Genomic DNA, 15816 nt, shown 5'->3' with positions numbered 1-15816 from the left:
GTCGTTGTTAACCTATTTTATATATAGTAGTGTGTACATGTTAATCCCAAACTCCTAATTTATCCCTCCTCCCCACGCCCACCCCACCCGACCTGGCTATCCTCTTGATAACTATGTTTTCCATGTCTGTGAGTCTGTTTGTTTTGTAAATGAGTTCATTTGAATCACTCTTTTAGATTACACACATAAGTAATAGCCTATGATATTTGTCTTTCTGTCTGGCTTACTTCACTTGGTATGATAATGTCTAGGTCCATCCATGTTGTTGCTAATGGCATTATTTCATTCTTTTTTATGGCTGAGCAATGTTCCATTGTGTCTATATACATCACATCTCCTTTATCCATTCAGTCTGTGGATGGATATTTAGGTTGTTTCTGTGCCTTGGCTACTGTAAATAGTGCTGCTATGGATTTGTGCATTTGTGTGTGGCGGAAAGTAACCAGCCCAGCACGGCTTCCCTGAGAGAGCAGTTCCTCAGCACTCTGAATGGAAAGTTTTGTTATTAACTACCTTGCAGCTGCGTGCTCTGCTGCAAACTTGCATTCAAACCTGCAGGTCCACGTGGGCAGATGGCTCTAGTTAGGGCAGCATGGGCTCTGCTATAGAGCCAACAGTCAAAACTGGTTTGAAAAAAACTTGTTTAGAGGGTTAGTGCAGTTTTCTCTTTCATTTCTCCTAAACGTCCCAAGCCTAATCGGTTTTGTAATGTGAGCCTTGTTTCAATAGCAAGTCAGAACTTGTATACTGTGGGTGCTATGCATATGTATGTTATTTAAAGTGATTTTATGAATTAATGCCTTTTTTTTTCTTTTTTTTTTTTTGTGGTATGCGGGCCTCTCACTGCCGTGGCCTCTCCCGTTGCGGAGCACAGGCCCCAGACGCGCAGTCCTAGCGGCCATGGCCCACGGGCCCAGCCGCCGCGCGGCACGCGGGATCCTCCCAGACCGGGGCACGAACCCACGTCTCCTGCATCGGCAGGCGGACTCCCAACCACTGCGCCACCAGGGAAGCCCGAATTAATGCCTTTTAAAAACACTGCTTAGAGCCTAAGCTCTTTAAGTGCACCGAAGCTTAAACACACTTCAAAATGACTGTTTTGGACAGTTTCAGTGGTTTCCTGAGAACTTAAATACCTTGAAAAGTGAACGTCCTTCACTGAGGTGGTTTTGTTGAGTTAGTGTGAATTCCATGTATAGTGGGAAACCTGTAGTAACTCTCTACCTGAGGACTACCGAAATATAGGAATACTTTTTCCACCCAGCTTTTTGGGATTCTTCTTGGTCACACTGAAAAATGTCCAGGGAAAGTATAAATATATATATACTTTTTTTTTCAGAATGCTAGTGCCCCATTACCCTAAATGGGGGTTGAAAATAACAGTCCCATGGAAGGTATTTTTATGGCTGTAAATCTGACACTAGTATGGCAACCTTTTCTACCTTAACCATGCCAACTCTGTTGTGAGAATACCATTAAAATTTTCCTTCGGGTAATGTGAAATGTGGCCATTAGATCCAGGTGAGTTCATAAGATTCCTAAATAGAAAACCTACAAGAGAATGAAAACACCCAGACTGTTCTGCTTTTAAGAATAAGTGTGGGGGCTTCCCTGGTGGCGCAGTGGTTGAGAGTCTGCCTGCGGATGCAGGGGACGTGGGTTCGTGCCCCGGTCTGGAAGGATCCCACATGCCGTGGAGTGGCTGGGCCCGTGAGCCATGGCCACTGAGCCTGTGCGTCCGGAGCCCATGCTCCGCAACGGGAGAGGCCACAACAGTGAAAGGCCTGCGTACCGCAAAAAAAAAAAAAAAAAAGAATAAGTATGGGGTTTCCCTGCTGGTGCAGTGGATGAGAATCCGCCTGCCAATGTAGGGGACACGGGTTCGAGCCCTGGTCTGGGAGCATCCCACATGCTGTGGAGCAACTAAGCCCGTGTGCCACAAAGACTGATCCTGCGCTCTAGAGCCCGCGAGCCACAACGACTGAGCCCACGTGCCACAACTACTGAAGCCCACGTGCCTAGAGCCCGTGCTCTGCAATAAGAGAAGTCACTGCAATGAGAAGCCCGCGAACCACAACGAAGAGTAGCCCCTGCTCGCCGCAACTAGAGAAAGCCTGTGCACAGCAACGAAGACCCAACTCAGCCAAAAATAAATAAATAAATTTATTTAAAAAAAGAAAAGTGTGTTATGGATAAAACCAGCTCACATTCTGATAACAAATAAGTGCTCATTATGTTTGGTTTTTTTAAGCTGAACTTTAATGAGTAAAAATCCCTCACGAATGAAGTTTATGTAATGGCCTATAGCCGAAATGAAATTTTAATTTTTCTTGCTCACATGATTTTTTTTCCTTCTCTGTTCTGACTTCTTTCAGTTGAGCCTTTATGACAGAAAAAAAACAATTGATATTTCTCCTCATGCCCTTATCTCACCCCAGTAAAAAGCAGGAGAAAAATAATACATAGATTAAAACAGAATTGTATTAAATATTCACTTTCCTGTTAATCAGATGAATTTCATTCATTCCAGGGCAGTCAGAGAGAAAAATACAGGCAAGTTGGTTTTCGAACTCACACCGACACTCCAAATTGTGCTGGGAATGCCCACTGCTTGGTTAGAAATACTTAGTGTGGAAAATTTCCCTAAAGGTGTGCGTCGCCTCAGCTGACTTGGCAGTGCCTGCCCTGGGCTCCTTCACCAGGGCAGCCCCATCGCGGAGCTGCAGCTCGAGGTAGAGGTGCTGCCGTCATTTCCCAGCTGAGCAAGCAGGTGAGTAGCAAGCACTCTCCCGAGCCTGGTCTTTATTGTGTGGTGACAAGTTTCACAATCATGCTGATGATCCGTGACCCTCGAGGACAGGTACACAGATCTATGCTTGGGTTTTTTATCTTATCCTGGAGAAGCTGGTCAAGTTCGCAGCGAAGTTCCTTTACTAATTCAGCCACCTAAAATGAAAGTTGCAATGTAAGCAGTGCTTCGACCAACAGGGGAGGAAAGGTTATTAAAGGAAATTCTCCAGTTATGATTATCATTATTCTAGATTTCTGCTATTTTAATTCCATGGTGGGGGAACTAAACATTTTTTTCTAAAACTGCTTCTAAAATTTCTTGATGCAATTATAGGAACATACACTCAATGTCAGCTCTGTAATATACTAAGTGGGGTCCATTTTAAAAAGCCTCCTCTCTCACATCTCATTTAAAGAAAAGATTAAATCGGGAAATATGGCTTTTATATAGTGTTCTCCACATTAAAGCTTGGTCGACTTTTACAATTTGCTCCGAGAGGAGAAGAAGGAAAATGGAGAATTAAAAATGGCAGATGTTAAACCAAAAAAATCTCTTTAACTTTGGAATTTGTCTGCTTTTGTTGGTGGGGACAGGGTTGGGAGACAGCCTCCATGTTTTACGGCGGTTTGCCTGTGCTGACGCAGTGCCACTGTGCGTGTCTTGCCAGCATCTGTTCGGCTGCTGCTCCGCTGTCTGGCAACCCTGCAGGGTGGACTCTGTCTGCATAACGCAGGCTCACGCCATGTGCCCTGCCAGAGTGAATGGTTCAGGTGGTCCAGGCCTTAGAGTCCATGACATTCTTCAGCCACAGGAGTTGGTTTAGGAGAGGAGGTTTGCTGGAACTTTTAGGAAAGAAGCGTTCTGTCTTCCCTTTTGGACAGTATATGCTGCAGGGACGTGACCCAGGAGCCACTACAGCCGTCCTGCTACCACAGGGCCAGACAGGCTTTTGTTGTTAAGCAGCTGAATCAAACCAACACTGCCTGGCCCTCTTGACCTGTACTGTCCCATGTGGCTAATCTCCTGACCACATGAAACGTGCCTGATCCCAATCGAGATGCGCTGTGAGTATAAACTACACACCAGGTTCTGAAGACTTAGTATGAAAAAAGAGTATAAAAAGCTCAATTGTTTATATTGATTACATGTTGAAATTAAAACTTTTTAGATGTTTTCTGCTATATAAAATATTAAAACTAATTTCACCTATTTACTTTTTTTTAATGTGGCTACTAGAAAAATTATTAGGTATGTGGCACATATATTTCTCCTGGACTGTGCCGCTTCAGACTTTAAAGGGAATTAACTGTAATGTTTGAGTTGGTGTTTCTGCCTCCTGCAACAGAAGATTTCTAAGAGATGCAAATATTAAAAATTTTTATATCTTAAATATACTCCCCCTTAAACGTTTTCTAGAGACTCCATATAGTGAATAATTGAGACATTTTTTAATGGTGGTTGTGGAATCAGGGTGATTTTTACTTAGTTCTGCTCATCTATATTTTGATTTTCTTTGAACTTGTATTTGTATAACAATCAGGAAGTGCCAACACCTCCCTCACAGCTTCTGTCCGAAGCCTTTCACACCAGCTGTCCTGGGCTTCCCCTCCTAGTGTGCTTCCTGAACTCTTACTAAGGCTCCCCCCCCGGCCTCACTTCAGCCTCAGTCTTGCTTAGTGTCCCCTGCAGACCCATCATTCACTCTTACTCAGCTCTGTGGTCCTTGTTCCCTGAAGAAATGCTCTATACTTCCTATTATCAGAGCCCCTCATGGCCTGAGTCTCATGCGACAGACTCGTTATCCCTTACCTGATGTGAAGCTGCTGCAAAACGGATCCAGCCATCATCCAAGGAGACAATGAACTCTCCCCTGTGGAGCTGCACATTCACTTGTCCTCCTCCGAACAAGACCAGCGGGTACACAGACACCATGCTGCAGTCTCGGATGAACACCCGACTAGTTTTGATCTTCTCATGGTACAGCAGGTAGGGGCTGTCAAAGTGTCTGACCTGAAACATATGACAGTTACGTCATTGGCAACATAAGGGGAACTCCACCAGTCCCAGGGATTTAATCATCACCTGTCCAATGACTCCCAAAATTACCTTCAGCCTGTAGGTTCCCCTGAGCTCCAGCCTTGTATGTGCAACTGCCTACTTGATGTCTGTACTCGGACATCTAACAGGCATCTCAGATTTGTTGTGTTCAAAAGGAATTCTCAATTTTCCCCTCCGTGTGGTGTTCACTATCTCGTTAAATGATACTCCCATTCACCCAGTTTGCACCCAGTTGCTCAAGCTCCCAATTTAGGAGCCATCCTTGATTGCTCTCTCTCCCTCACTCCATCTATATCATCACTAAGTCCTGTCAGCTCTGTTTTCAAAATACATGATGAACTGACATATTCTCACCACTTCTACAGCTACCACCTCATGCAAACTGTCATCTCATACAGACCACTGCAGTGGCTTCCTATGTACCTGCCCTTTTGCACCTTCACAGTTTCTTTTCCATACAGAGGCCACAGTGATCTTTTAGAAACCAGTTAGGGCTCAGAACCCTCCAGAGATTTCCCAAGGATAAAATCTCAGATCCTTCTGTGGATCCTACACGACCTGATCCCTGCCCACTTGTCCCAACTCATCTACCACTTCCACCCCTAACCATCCCCTCCATTTGCACTGGCTGCCTTCTTGCATTTCCTGGAACACACCGAATATGCTCCCATCTCATGGTCTTTGCACTTATTTCCTCAGCTTGGAATGTCCTCTCTTTGGATACCTGCATGACTTGCCCTTCACTTCATTTAGGATCTGCTCAATTGTTTTCTCCTGAGAGTTCTTCCCTGGTCACTCTACGTAAAGTAGCCTCTCTTGGGAGGTGGAGGGATAAATTAGGAGTACGGGATTAATATTGATAGATATTCACCACGGTATATAAAAGATAAATAACAAGGATTACTGTATAGCACAGGGAACTATATGCAATATCTTGTAATAACCTATAGTGGAAACGAATCTGATGCTATATACCTGAAACTAACACAATATCGTAAATCAACTATAGTTTAAAAAAAAAAAGCCCCTCTTCTGTCACTCTCGATCTCTTACGGTTTTATTTTCCTTCATAACATTTGTCATTAACCTGAGATTATTTGTTTACTTATTTCTTGCCTGTCTTCCCCATTAGAATGTAAGTTCCCTGAGGGCAGAGACCTTGTCTCCCTAGCTCATCCGCTGTCCTCCATGGCCTGCAACAATGCCTGGCACAGAGGAGGTGCTAGCAGATACTGAATGACTTGGATTCACTGAAGAAATGTCATGGTAAACGCAGGAGAGGACGAGTGGAGGTAACTTGGGCCCCCGGTTCCCAAGTACACATGCAGCCAAGAGGGCAAATGACTTCCTGGTCCTCAGACTCTTCTGAGCTTAACACTTCTTTTCATTCTTTGCTGACACTTTACTCAGTAGTTTTACAAGTTGACCAGCCCTAACACTTCAAACTCTCTTCCTGCATTCTCCTTTTCTCTTTTCCTCCTTCATCTCTTTATCGAGATGAAGCTTTATTGAACATCTGCTTTCAGCTATGCTGGCTAGGCAGTGTGCTAGACATCAAGAACGCAGAGATGAATAAAATTCAATTCCTGTCTTCAGGAATTTTACAAGTCCATGAATGAGACATACCATAAGCTATAAAATAATGTGATAAGTACAACAGTGGAAAAATGTACACTATACAGTGATGGAACGGAAGTAAGGAGCAACTAGGAGAGGGACACTGGGAAAGGGATATATGATGGGAGCCTAGAGGATAAGTAGGGGCCTGCTGGGGAATTAGAACGCCATTCCAGGCATAGAGGACAGTGTGTCCTGTGTCATGGCACCGGGGGACACTGTTGGTAGTCTGGTATCACTGGAGCATAAAGAATGACAGGAGTGGGTTGGGGCAGGGGACATGGGCTAAGAAGGGCTAGATGTGAAGGGTTGTAGGAGAGTTTATATGAAGAGTTTTAAGCAAGGGTATGACATGATCAAATGTGTGTTTTGTAAAGATGATTCTGGCAGCAGTAGTATAAAAGGTTGGAGAGAAAAAGCACCAGAAGTAAGATAGTACTTCAGGAAAGAGACAGATATTTGGGGTTTGAACTGAGGAAATGGCAGCAGGGACAAGAGAAGTAGGCAAATCTGAGACATGTCAAAAGGTGGAAGTGTTGGGACCTGGTGACCAATTAGACTGGCATCAGGAGAAAAGAAGCAGGGTCCATGTGACTCCAGGGTTCTGATTTGGATGGTCCCATTTCACCAAGACAGGGAACACAGAGGAGTGAATTCAGAGATAATGAGTTTGATCTTTCAGCTTTTGAGTTTGAGGTGACTAGAAGGCACCCAGGTGGTGATTTCTAGCAAGACAGCTCAGAAAAAAAAGCCCAGGACGAGAGAGAGAGAGATTTGCAGTCTGTGTCAGCATGTAGGTGGCAGTTAGAACCACGATGTTGTGCCCTGGTGGTTCAGGAAGATTATGTGCACTGTAATAAGAGAACAAGGACAGAACCACGATTTCAGAGTAAGGGAAGAGAATCTGGTAAAGGGGCTAGAGGGGGATGATCAGTGAGAGAGAAGAAAGTGATATTTCAGAAGCAAAAAACATCAAAGATAGTGGCAGGAGGTAGGGAAGTCAGCAATGTCAGATACTTCATGAGTCAAGAATGATGAGAGCCAGGGAATTTGTTCCCTATATTTGACAACTAGGAGGTTATTCATGACTTCTGATGAATTTAGTGGAGGGGTGGGAGCAGAAGCCTCCCAGCAGTTGGCTGAAGGAAGAAGGAGAGCTGAGGAAGTTGGATCGACAAGCACAGGTCATGGCCTCTTAAGGCACAGATGGAGTGAGAGAATTACTTCATGACCTCTTAAATCACCACCGCAAAGAAACAATTTTATATCTGAAAGCAGGCTTAATAGTTCAATTTCCAGTACATTTGTGCTTATTCAACTTTCCCCAAGTCAGTGATGCTGCTAAAGACAGTGAGTGATGGAACAAGGTTTGGCTGAAGTGAAGGGACTGTTTCTCACCCCAGGACCTGCCATGACCCCTGAACAACAAGGCTTTGAACTGCATGGGTCCACTTACACTCAAGATTTTTTCAATACTAAATACTACAGTACTACACAATTCGCATTGGTTGAATCTGTGGATGTGGAACCTGACTGTTAAGTATACCCAGCCATCCTGACCTGGTAGTTCACTGATGAAGGGTGAATGTGTACATATCCATCGTTCTTGGTGACAAACTTCAATTCCTCTGATTTCGGTTGCATTCTGACAGCTCCGGTACTGGTCTTCTGAAATTTCCCTTCTGGGCTTTTCACCTAAACAACAGGTATTTGTTTAAAAAAACAAAAAAAAATTTTATTTATATATATATATATATATATATATATAAAAAATACGTATTTTCATTGTAGGATGTATCCCTTGACAAAAGAAGTCTTGTTTGAATGCCCTTGTTGCTGCTTCCCTCTCTGTTTCCTTTTGGAAGCAGTATAAGCATGCTTTCCTTTTCTTTTTTTTAACCATGAGGAGGTGTGGATGTAAATGTAGTTCTGGGTGACTATACCACACACCAGCCACATGGGGGAGAAACCACGTTGATGTTTCAGGTCTGCCCTGATTATCAGGGAAAGAGATTCAGCTGGCAACACTGGACCAGGAATCTGCTGACAATTCCAATACCAATCCAACATTTCCAAATGAATTTTTCAAAATAGTGAAAAACAGATGGTCTCACCAAAAAAAAATGAAAAGCTTATGTGCACACACACACCCCTCCATATTTACTGTAGAAAATAACATTGCTACTATATAACACAGGGAACAATAGTCAGTATCTTGTAATAACCTATGATAACTCCTGTAGTCCCATGATTAGGAAATAACTAACATTAATGTTTGACTTATATCATTTTAGTTTTCTGTTAGATTTATATTTATATATAGAAATAAATATATATGTATTAAAACTAATATAGGATCATTTTCTATAAATATTTTCCTAAAACATACTTCTCAGTGGCTATACAGCACCTCACTGTCACATCATCACCCAAAGTCCATAGTTTACATTAGGGTTTACTTTTGTTGTTGTACATTCCGTGGGTTTGGGCAAGTATGACATGTTATCTATCATTATGGTACCATGCAGAGTATTTTTACTGCCCTAAACATCTTCTGTGCTCTGCTTATTCATCCCCCTCACCCCTGATTTTTTAAGTGTCTCCATAGCTTTTCTCCAAATGATTTTTTTTAAGTAAATTTCAAATGATTTGAAAAGCATGCAAGCACTAAGCAAAAATAAGCCATAAATGAATCAGCAGACATCAACTGAACATTTATCAAAAAGTTAAGTGAGAAATGCTTCAGTACTCTGACAAATTCACATTCTAAGTTTGACAAGGACTGGATAATCAAATCTCAGGTAAAAGTCCGACAGTACATTCAGGTAGGGTTTCCAGAAGAGGGGGATCATAGGCGGTCCCGTGACAAGGCACTGACTTGTTCTTATCTAATTTTAGTCCAGAGTAGAGGGCATAAGGGAAATTGTAGTAGAATCAAATTTCTACCTAACATAGGTTAGTTATGCACAGACGGGCTGACAGTGACATTATGTCCATTTTAATTTCTGGAATGTCATAATGTCAGAAGGATTAAAAAGGCACCTTATTTTATACAATAAATGTGTTCTTGAATGATGTATCAACACATTTGGGGAACTGAAGAATTGGAAATATATACTATGTTTAAAAGGCTCTGTGTGTGTGTGTGTGTGTGTGTGTGTGTGTGTGTGTCTTTAAGATGATTAATGTGCATGTCTTAACTTATATCCCTTGGCTAAAATCAAACAGGAAGTGGGAGGACCCAGGAAAAATGTTTCTTACCTGCACTACATTTGGATATAGAGCAGCACACAGCATTGCTGATATCAACTTGGGGTTCTCAGCATTTGAGTTAGCCTATGAGAAATACAGCATTAATCTTTTAAGTAATGTGGCTATTTCTGTCTATCCCTGGAAATTATAATATTTCTCTTGATTTCTAAAAAGCACCTCATTTCTATCACTTTGCTAGAAAAATTATTTCTAAGTAAAAACAAAAATCTACTGGACCACATTCACACAGTACCCTTCCAAGAAGTCCACAGTTACTTTCTAGATCTCTGCAGAGCAGTTACAAAGCCAGTGTTCCTAAGGATCAGTCGAGAGAAAGATTCTGGTTCATGAGATGTTCACAATTTCCAGAGAGTACTAACTGTACTTAGAACAGAGTGGCATCAGGTTTCATCTTGAATTGTTCTTCGGATACTTATTACATACAAAACTATCCTGGGTTTGAAGAAGGCTGGTCTGATTAAGAAGACATTATTGGAAAGTCCGTTCTACCTCTGATGGACCTACCAAGAACCAATGTGAAATTAGAAAAAAACAGAAGCAACAATCAACAAAAAAACTCTTGTTTTTCTGAGTGTTAGCTGACATTTGTGGAAAGAAAATCAAGAATGCCACTAACCCACTGCTCATAGGGCTTAAGTGAACAAGGCCTACAAGTGCTCCTGAGGTAACAGACTATGAGTGTGATCATCAAAGAGAAGTAAGAACTAACTACACATTCTTTACCTCTTCTCCTGTGGCATCCAAGATACCATCTCCTCCTCCCTGGGCCCTTTTCTCAATTTCCCTTGCTCTGAGTCCCTCTTTCACAAAGCCTATATCCGATAACAGTTCCGTGAACTGTCGTTTGAGGCTGGCCATTTCCTGAAAGAAATGGAAAAACTCTTTAAGCAGGGGCATCAACATATCAAAGGTAAGAATGACTACAAAAACGATTAGTTCAGCGTATAGTAATGAGACTCATGTGGGTTTACCAAACAGGTGTGAAGATTATCTTGTCCACTCACAAAAGGGCAGTTTTCACTCATACAAACCAGCAGTGTAAAACCATTACACAGAAATTCACAAATTTCAGAAAACCCAAAGATCATTTAATTCTAGATTACGTTAAAAAAAAACAAACCATTAATTGGATTTTGGGTAGGTCTGATTTTCCTCGCAATTCTTAGGACAGCCATAACGTAGTTTACTTTGTGGAACTCTAGCTCGAGGTGCTGTGACACTGTCTGGTTTTTCCTACTTCCTTTCTGCTCAGGTCCTCTTAGTGCCTTACCCGAGCCTAGAGTGGTTAGCGTTCTCTCTTAAAAGATGCAGAACACCCACCTCAGAACCTTCCCTCTTTCTCTTACTTTGTGAACTTGGCTGGCTCACATTCTCCCGAGGAATAGGAATACTATTAAGTGGTTTAGATTTAGAAACCCCTTTCTGCATCTGAGCACAAGTGTGAGAATGAAAAGCACAAACCTCTGGCATCTGTTCAAATATGAGCTGTGTATCAGACAATAGAGAAGCAGATAATGACAATCAAAGGAATGGAAAGCTAAGCAATGCTACCCTGTATCTGATGACAATTTAAGTATTTTCTTGGACTGTCAATCACAGATGTATAACATGGCAAAATATAACTAGGAGTTAAATATACCAGAGTTCTATTTCACGACAAGGTTTTAATATCTTAATAAAACTAATTCTAGGACTTCCCTGGTGGCGCAGTGGTTAAGAATATGCCTGCCAATGCAGGGGACACAGGTTCGAGCCCTGGTCTGGGAAGATACACATGCTGTGGAGCCATTAAGCCCGTGCGCCACAACTTGAGCCTGCGCTCTAGAGCCCACGAGCCACGACTATTGAGCCCGGGCGCCTAGAGCCCATGCTCTGCAACAAGAGAAGCCACCGCAATGAGAAGCCTGTGCACTGCAATGAAGAGTAGCCCCCGCTCACCGCAACTAGAGAAAAGCCTGCATGCAGCAATGAAGACCCAATGCAGCCAAAAATAAATAAATTATAAAAAAAAAAGTCGATTAAAAAAAGAAACACAAAACATTCTACAATACAATCTAAGCTGGACTTTAGTGAAGTCCAGAGGTAGCTGTTTGATGGCCCTCATAGATCACAGCAAAATCTACACACATCCTAAAGAAAAAGAATAAATTTAGTAAAAAATGTAATTTAAAAGAAATATTATTTTATACTTAAAACTCTTAATGACTCAAGAAAATATTACTGCACCTTACATATAAAATACTCTTTAGACCAGTGCTTCTCAACCCTGGCAGCATATTAGAATCACTTGGTGAACTCAACAACAAGGAAAATAAACATGCTCAGGCTCCACCCCTGGAGATCCAGATGTAATTGGCCTGGAGTGGAATTTGGGTATTTTTACTTTTTTTTTTTTTTAAGCTCCCTCGGGTGAATCTAATGTGTAGCCAGGATTGAAAATCATTGCTTTTGTTGTACTTAAAATAAAGCTAGAGCCTTTGTCTTCTCAAAACGCCTCACTGCAGTACACCTAAAGGCAGAGAAGAATAAAGGCAAATACTGGGATGGTTTTGAGGTCTCTTACTTCATTTTAAATGACCATTCATTCATGCATTCAATGAATTTTACTGAGCATCAACTATGTGCTAAGTACTGTTCTAGGCACTGGGGATACAGTATTGAACAAAACATAAAATCTCGGCTCTGGGGCTTCCCTGGTGGTGCAGTGGTTGAGAGTCCGCCTGCCGATGCAGGGGACACGGGTTCGTGCCCTGGTCCAGGAAGATCCCACATGTCGCGGAGCGGCTGGGCCCGTGAGCCATGGCCGCTGAGCCTGCGCATCTGGAGCCTGTGCTCCGCAACGGGAGAGGCCACAACAGTGAGAGGCCCACGTACCGCAAAAAAAAAAAGAAAAAAGAAAAAAAATCTCGTCTCTGATGGAGCTTATGGGGTAGAGAGATAACTAGCTGTCAGGTAGTGGTAAGTACTACGAACATTAATTTTGTGTTCTATTCCAAGACATCTTCTAATATAGAAATAAAGTCCTTCCCCCTCCTGAGCCTCAAAATCTTTGAGTGAAATAGATGCTTTGTAAAGATAATGCACCGTTATTGTTCTGGCTTTTTTTTTTTTTTGCGGTACGCGGGCCTCTCACTGTTTTGGCCTCTCCCGTTGCGGAACACAGGCTCCGGACGCGCAGGCTCAGCAGCCATGGCTCACGGGCCCAGCCGCTCTGCGGCATGTGGGATCTTCCCGGACCGGGGCACGAACCCGTGGTCCCCTGCATCAGCAGGCGGACTCTCAACCACTGTGCCACCAGGGAAGCCCTATTCTGGCTTTTCATGCCACTTTGGAAGGCGGCCTAAAATACTATTACAACAGAAGACAGAGCCCTGCCTGTTATTACACAGAAGATAATAAACCTTTCTTTCTCTTTCTTGTGTACTTGTTATTGACATAGTAGCCTCTGATGGACAGAAGAATTAACAAAGAAAATCTGGTTCAGTATTCAGTCTTCGGTTTTAGGGAGATGGTAAGGGGTTTGGCGATGGTCATAGACCGCTTTGAGGATCTGATGAAGCTGTGATCCCTTTCTCCAGAATAATGCACGTTATGTATAAGGGTATGACTTTGCATACGATTTCAGGGGCTTATGGATCCGGGTTAAGAATGTTTGGTATAACTATGGAAAAAACTGACTTCCAGTAAGCAGTAATCTTCAGAGTGCCTATATTCCCCTAGCCTCCACAGAAGTTAAACACAGATTCACTAAAAAGAGGAAGAACAGATCAGTTGAAAGGTTCAGCACAAAAGGCCAGATGTCATAGTTCAGGAGTCGGTTTTACCCAGGTGGTAAAGCCAAGCATATTCCAAAAATAACATTTTCAATGTCAAGGCAGGACAAGCAAGACAAAGTTGCAACACCCTCCGGTGCGCTACTACAATAGAAAATGAATGAAAACAAATTTCCACAGAAACAACTTACCTGAAGAACTCTTCCTGACAAGAAGTTTTGTCTGCAGTAATTATAACTTGCACGCATACCTTCTTTCGTACTTAGCTGCCATCCCTAAATTTTGGAGAAAATCAAAATGTTACTGTCTTTAGTGCCAACTCTGGTAATAAATCTCAGCTATTAGGTTATATGCTTACCTTATATGCTCGTAGAAGGGCCAGATAATCACTGTTTGCAAATGCAAATTCTAGCTTTTTCTGGTTAGCTTCCTCTTTTTTATCCCAGGGAGATACCTAAATGAGGAGAACCAGGTTTGAAGGACACGTTTTACCCAGGGTTCCAAATGGCACTTTCCTACTGCTGAAGCCAGGTGCCTTGGGAAGTATTTTGTGTGGAACAGAGTACACAGTGGGTGGCTGGTTAAAAGTAATTATGGTGGTTAAGTGCCAAGCTAACAGTCCTACTTGTCCTTGTGAGTCCATCTGCCCACCCAAAATAACCTCTACTGGGTCTTTACTTCCTAGTGGCAAGATGTCATCAAAGAGCCACTCATTCTAAAGCTACATCTAAAATCTAAGATTCTGTTAACTCTGTGGTATCTTTATTTTACAGATTCTTATTCATCTTCTATACTTAAGTCTCCCCTACTTCTATACCCATAATTCATGTTTTTTTCCTTTTAAAAATAATGTTTACAGGTCCTCCTTTTCCCTACAAATTAGTAAAATCAGCTGAGAAATTAATTTTCACTGCCTTCTCTTGCTGCAACATACACATGTACTAAAGACACCAGCAAGAGCAAGTTACACTGAGGCCCAAGCTGTATCACACTGAAAGTCATTCTAAACCAACTACGGTGCTTCTCTCTAATTTTCATATATTTGGACACCTTTATAGCTAACACAACAATAATAAAATTTTATTTTCTATTTGAAAATAAATTTTCTTCCTTTTTAGGAAGACTAGTGGGAAAAGGATTACATTTGGGAATTAACTATGTTTATAGAACCCAGCAAAGGACAGGTGTTCAGTTTTGGCTAAGGATGACATCAATATTTCTAATGAACAATTTCTGCATTCCAATAAAAGAAAACAGACAGTGAGAGGTTATTTAGATGATTTGAGAAATAGGCAATGGAGGTCTTGTTCACAATAATACTGACTGTATGTCTCTGAGCAAGCTACATCTGTAGCTTGGTTTTGTCATCTGTTGTTAAATGAGGGGGCTGAAACTAAGATCTTTTTGCAGATCTGTGAGTTTATAATTCCAGGAAGTATAACATTAAAACTGAAGAAAATTATTACATCTATTCCCCTATCTATCTGAGATAAGCCATGGTGAAAATAAAGGAAGAGTGACACTCTACCCAATGACAGCTGAATATTCATTTTCAAGTCTACATGGAATACATTCCAGGACTGAGCATATACTTAGCCATAAAACAAAGCTTAGTAAGTTTTAAAGGACTAAAATAATACAAAGTATGTTCTTTTACCACAACAGAATGAAATTAGAAGTCAGTAAAAGGAAAAAACTGGGAAACATAGATATGTGGACATTAAACAACACATGCCTAAATAACCAATGAGTCATAGAAAAACTAGAGAGGGAAATCAGAAAATACTTGAAATGCGCCACAACTACTGAAGCCTGCATGCCTAGAGCCTGTGCTCCACAGCAAGAGAGGCCACTGCAGTGAGAAGCCCACGCACCGCAGTGAAGAGTAGCCCCCGCTCGCTGCAGCTAGAAAAAGCCGGCACGTAGCAATGTAAACCCAATGCACCAAAAAAAAAAAAGAAAAAGAAAATACTTGAAATGAATGAAAATGAAGACAAAACATACCAAAACTTACAGGATGCAGCTAAAGCAGTCCATAGAAGAAAATTTATAGCTGTATATGTCTATACTAAAAAAGAAGAAAGATCTCAAATCAATAAACTTCCACCTTAAGACACTGGAAAATGAAGAACAAACTAAAACTGAAACAAACAGAAGGAAAGAAACAAAGAGCAGAAATTAATAAAATAGAGAACAGAAAAACAGTAGGGAAAACCAACGAAAAGCTGGTTCTCTGAAAAGATCAACAAAACTGACAAACCTTTAGCTAAATTGATCAAGAAAAAGAGAGACAAGGTTCAAATT

At 41.7% G+C, this 15816-nt stretch overlaps 1 protein-coding gene across 8 annotated transcripts in view; it reads right to left on the bottom strand.

Annotated features, from left to right (window-relative positions):
- Nucleotides 1-2139: 2139 nt before the first annotated feature.
- Nucleotides 2140-15816, bottom strand: part of DHX57 (DExH-box helicase 57) — a 73287-nt gene continuing 59610 nt past the window's right edge. For all 8 annotated transcript variants that reach the window (XM_027113328.1, XM_027113329.1, XM_027113327.1 and 5 more), the window contains 7 exons: nucleotides 13871-13966; nucleotides 13704-13787; nucleotides 10463-10600; nucleotides 9728-9802; nucleotides 8027-8161; nucleotides 4601-4801; nucleotides 2140-2946 (listed from right to left, as the gene is read on the bottom strand). In XM_027113328.1, coding sequence (XP_026969129.1) covers nucleotides 2803-2946; nucleotides 4601-4801; nucleotides 8027-8161; nucleotides 9728-9802; nucleotides 10463-10600; nucleotides 13704-13787; nucleotides 13871-13966 — 873 coding nt within the window. In that variant the 3' untranslated portion in view covers nucleotides 2140-2802. The remainder of the gene's footprint in view (nucleotides 2947-4600; nucleotides 4802-8026; nucleotides 8162-9727; nucleotides 9803-10462; nucleotides 10601-13703; nucleotides 13788-13870; nucleotides 13967-15816) is intronic.

This window comes from Aethalodelphis obliquidens, unplaced genomic scaffold (genome assembly GCF_003676395.1).
Source record: "Aethalodelphis obliquidens isolate GAN/ISIS:26980383/991018 unplaced genomic scaffold, ASM367639v1 scaffold12, whole genome shotgun sequence".
Taxonomy (NCBI): domain Eukaryota; kingdom Metazoa; phylum Chordata; class Mammalia; order Artiodactyla; family Delphinidae; genus Aethalodelphis; species Aethalodelphis obliquidens.
Note: the sequence above shows the minus strand (reverse complement) of the source record. Positions and strands in the feature narration are given on the sequence as shown.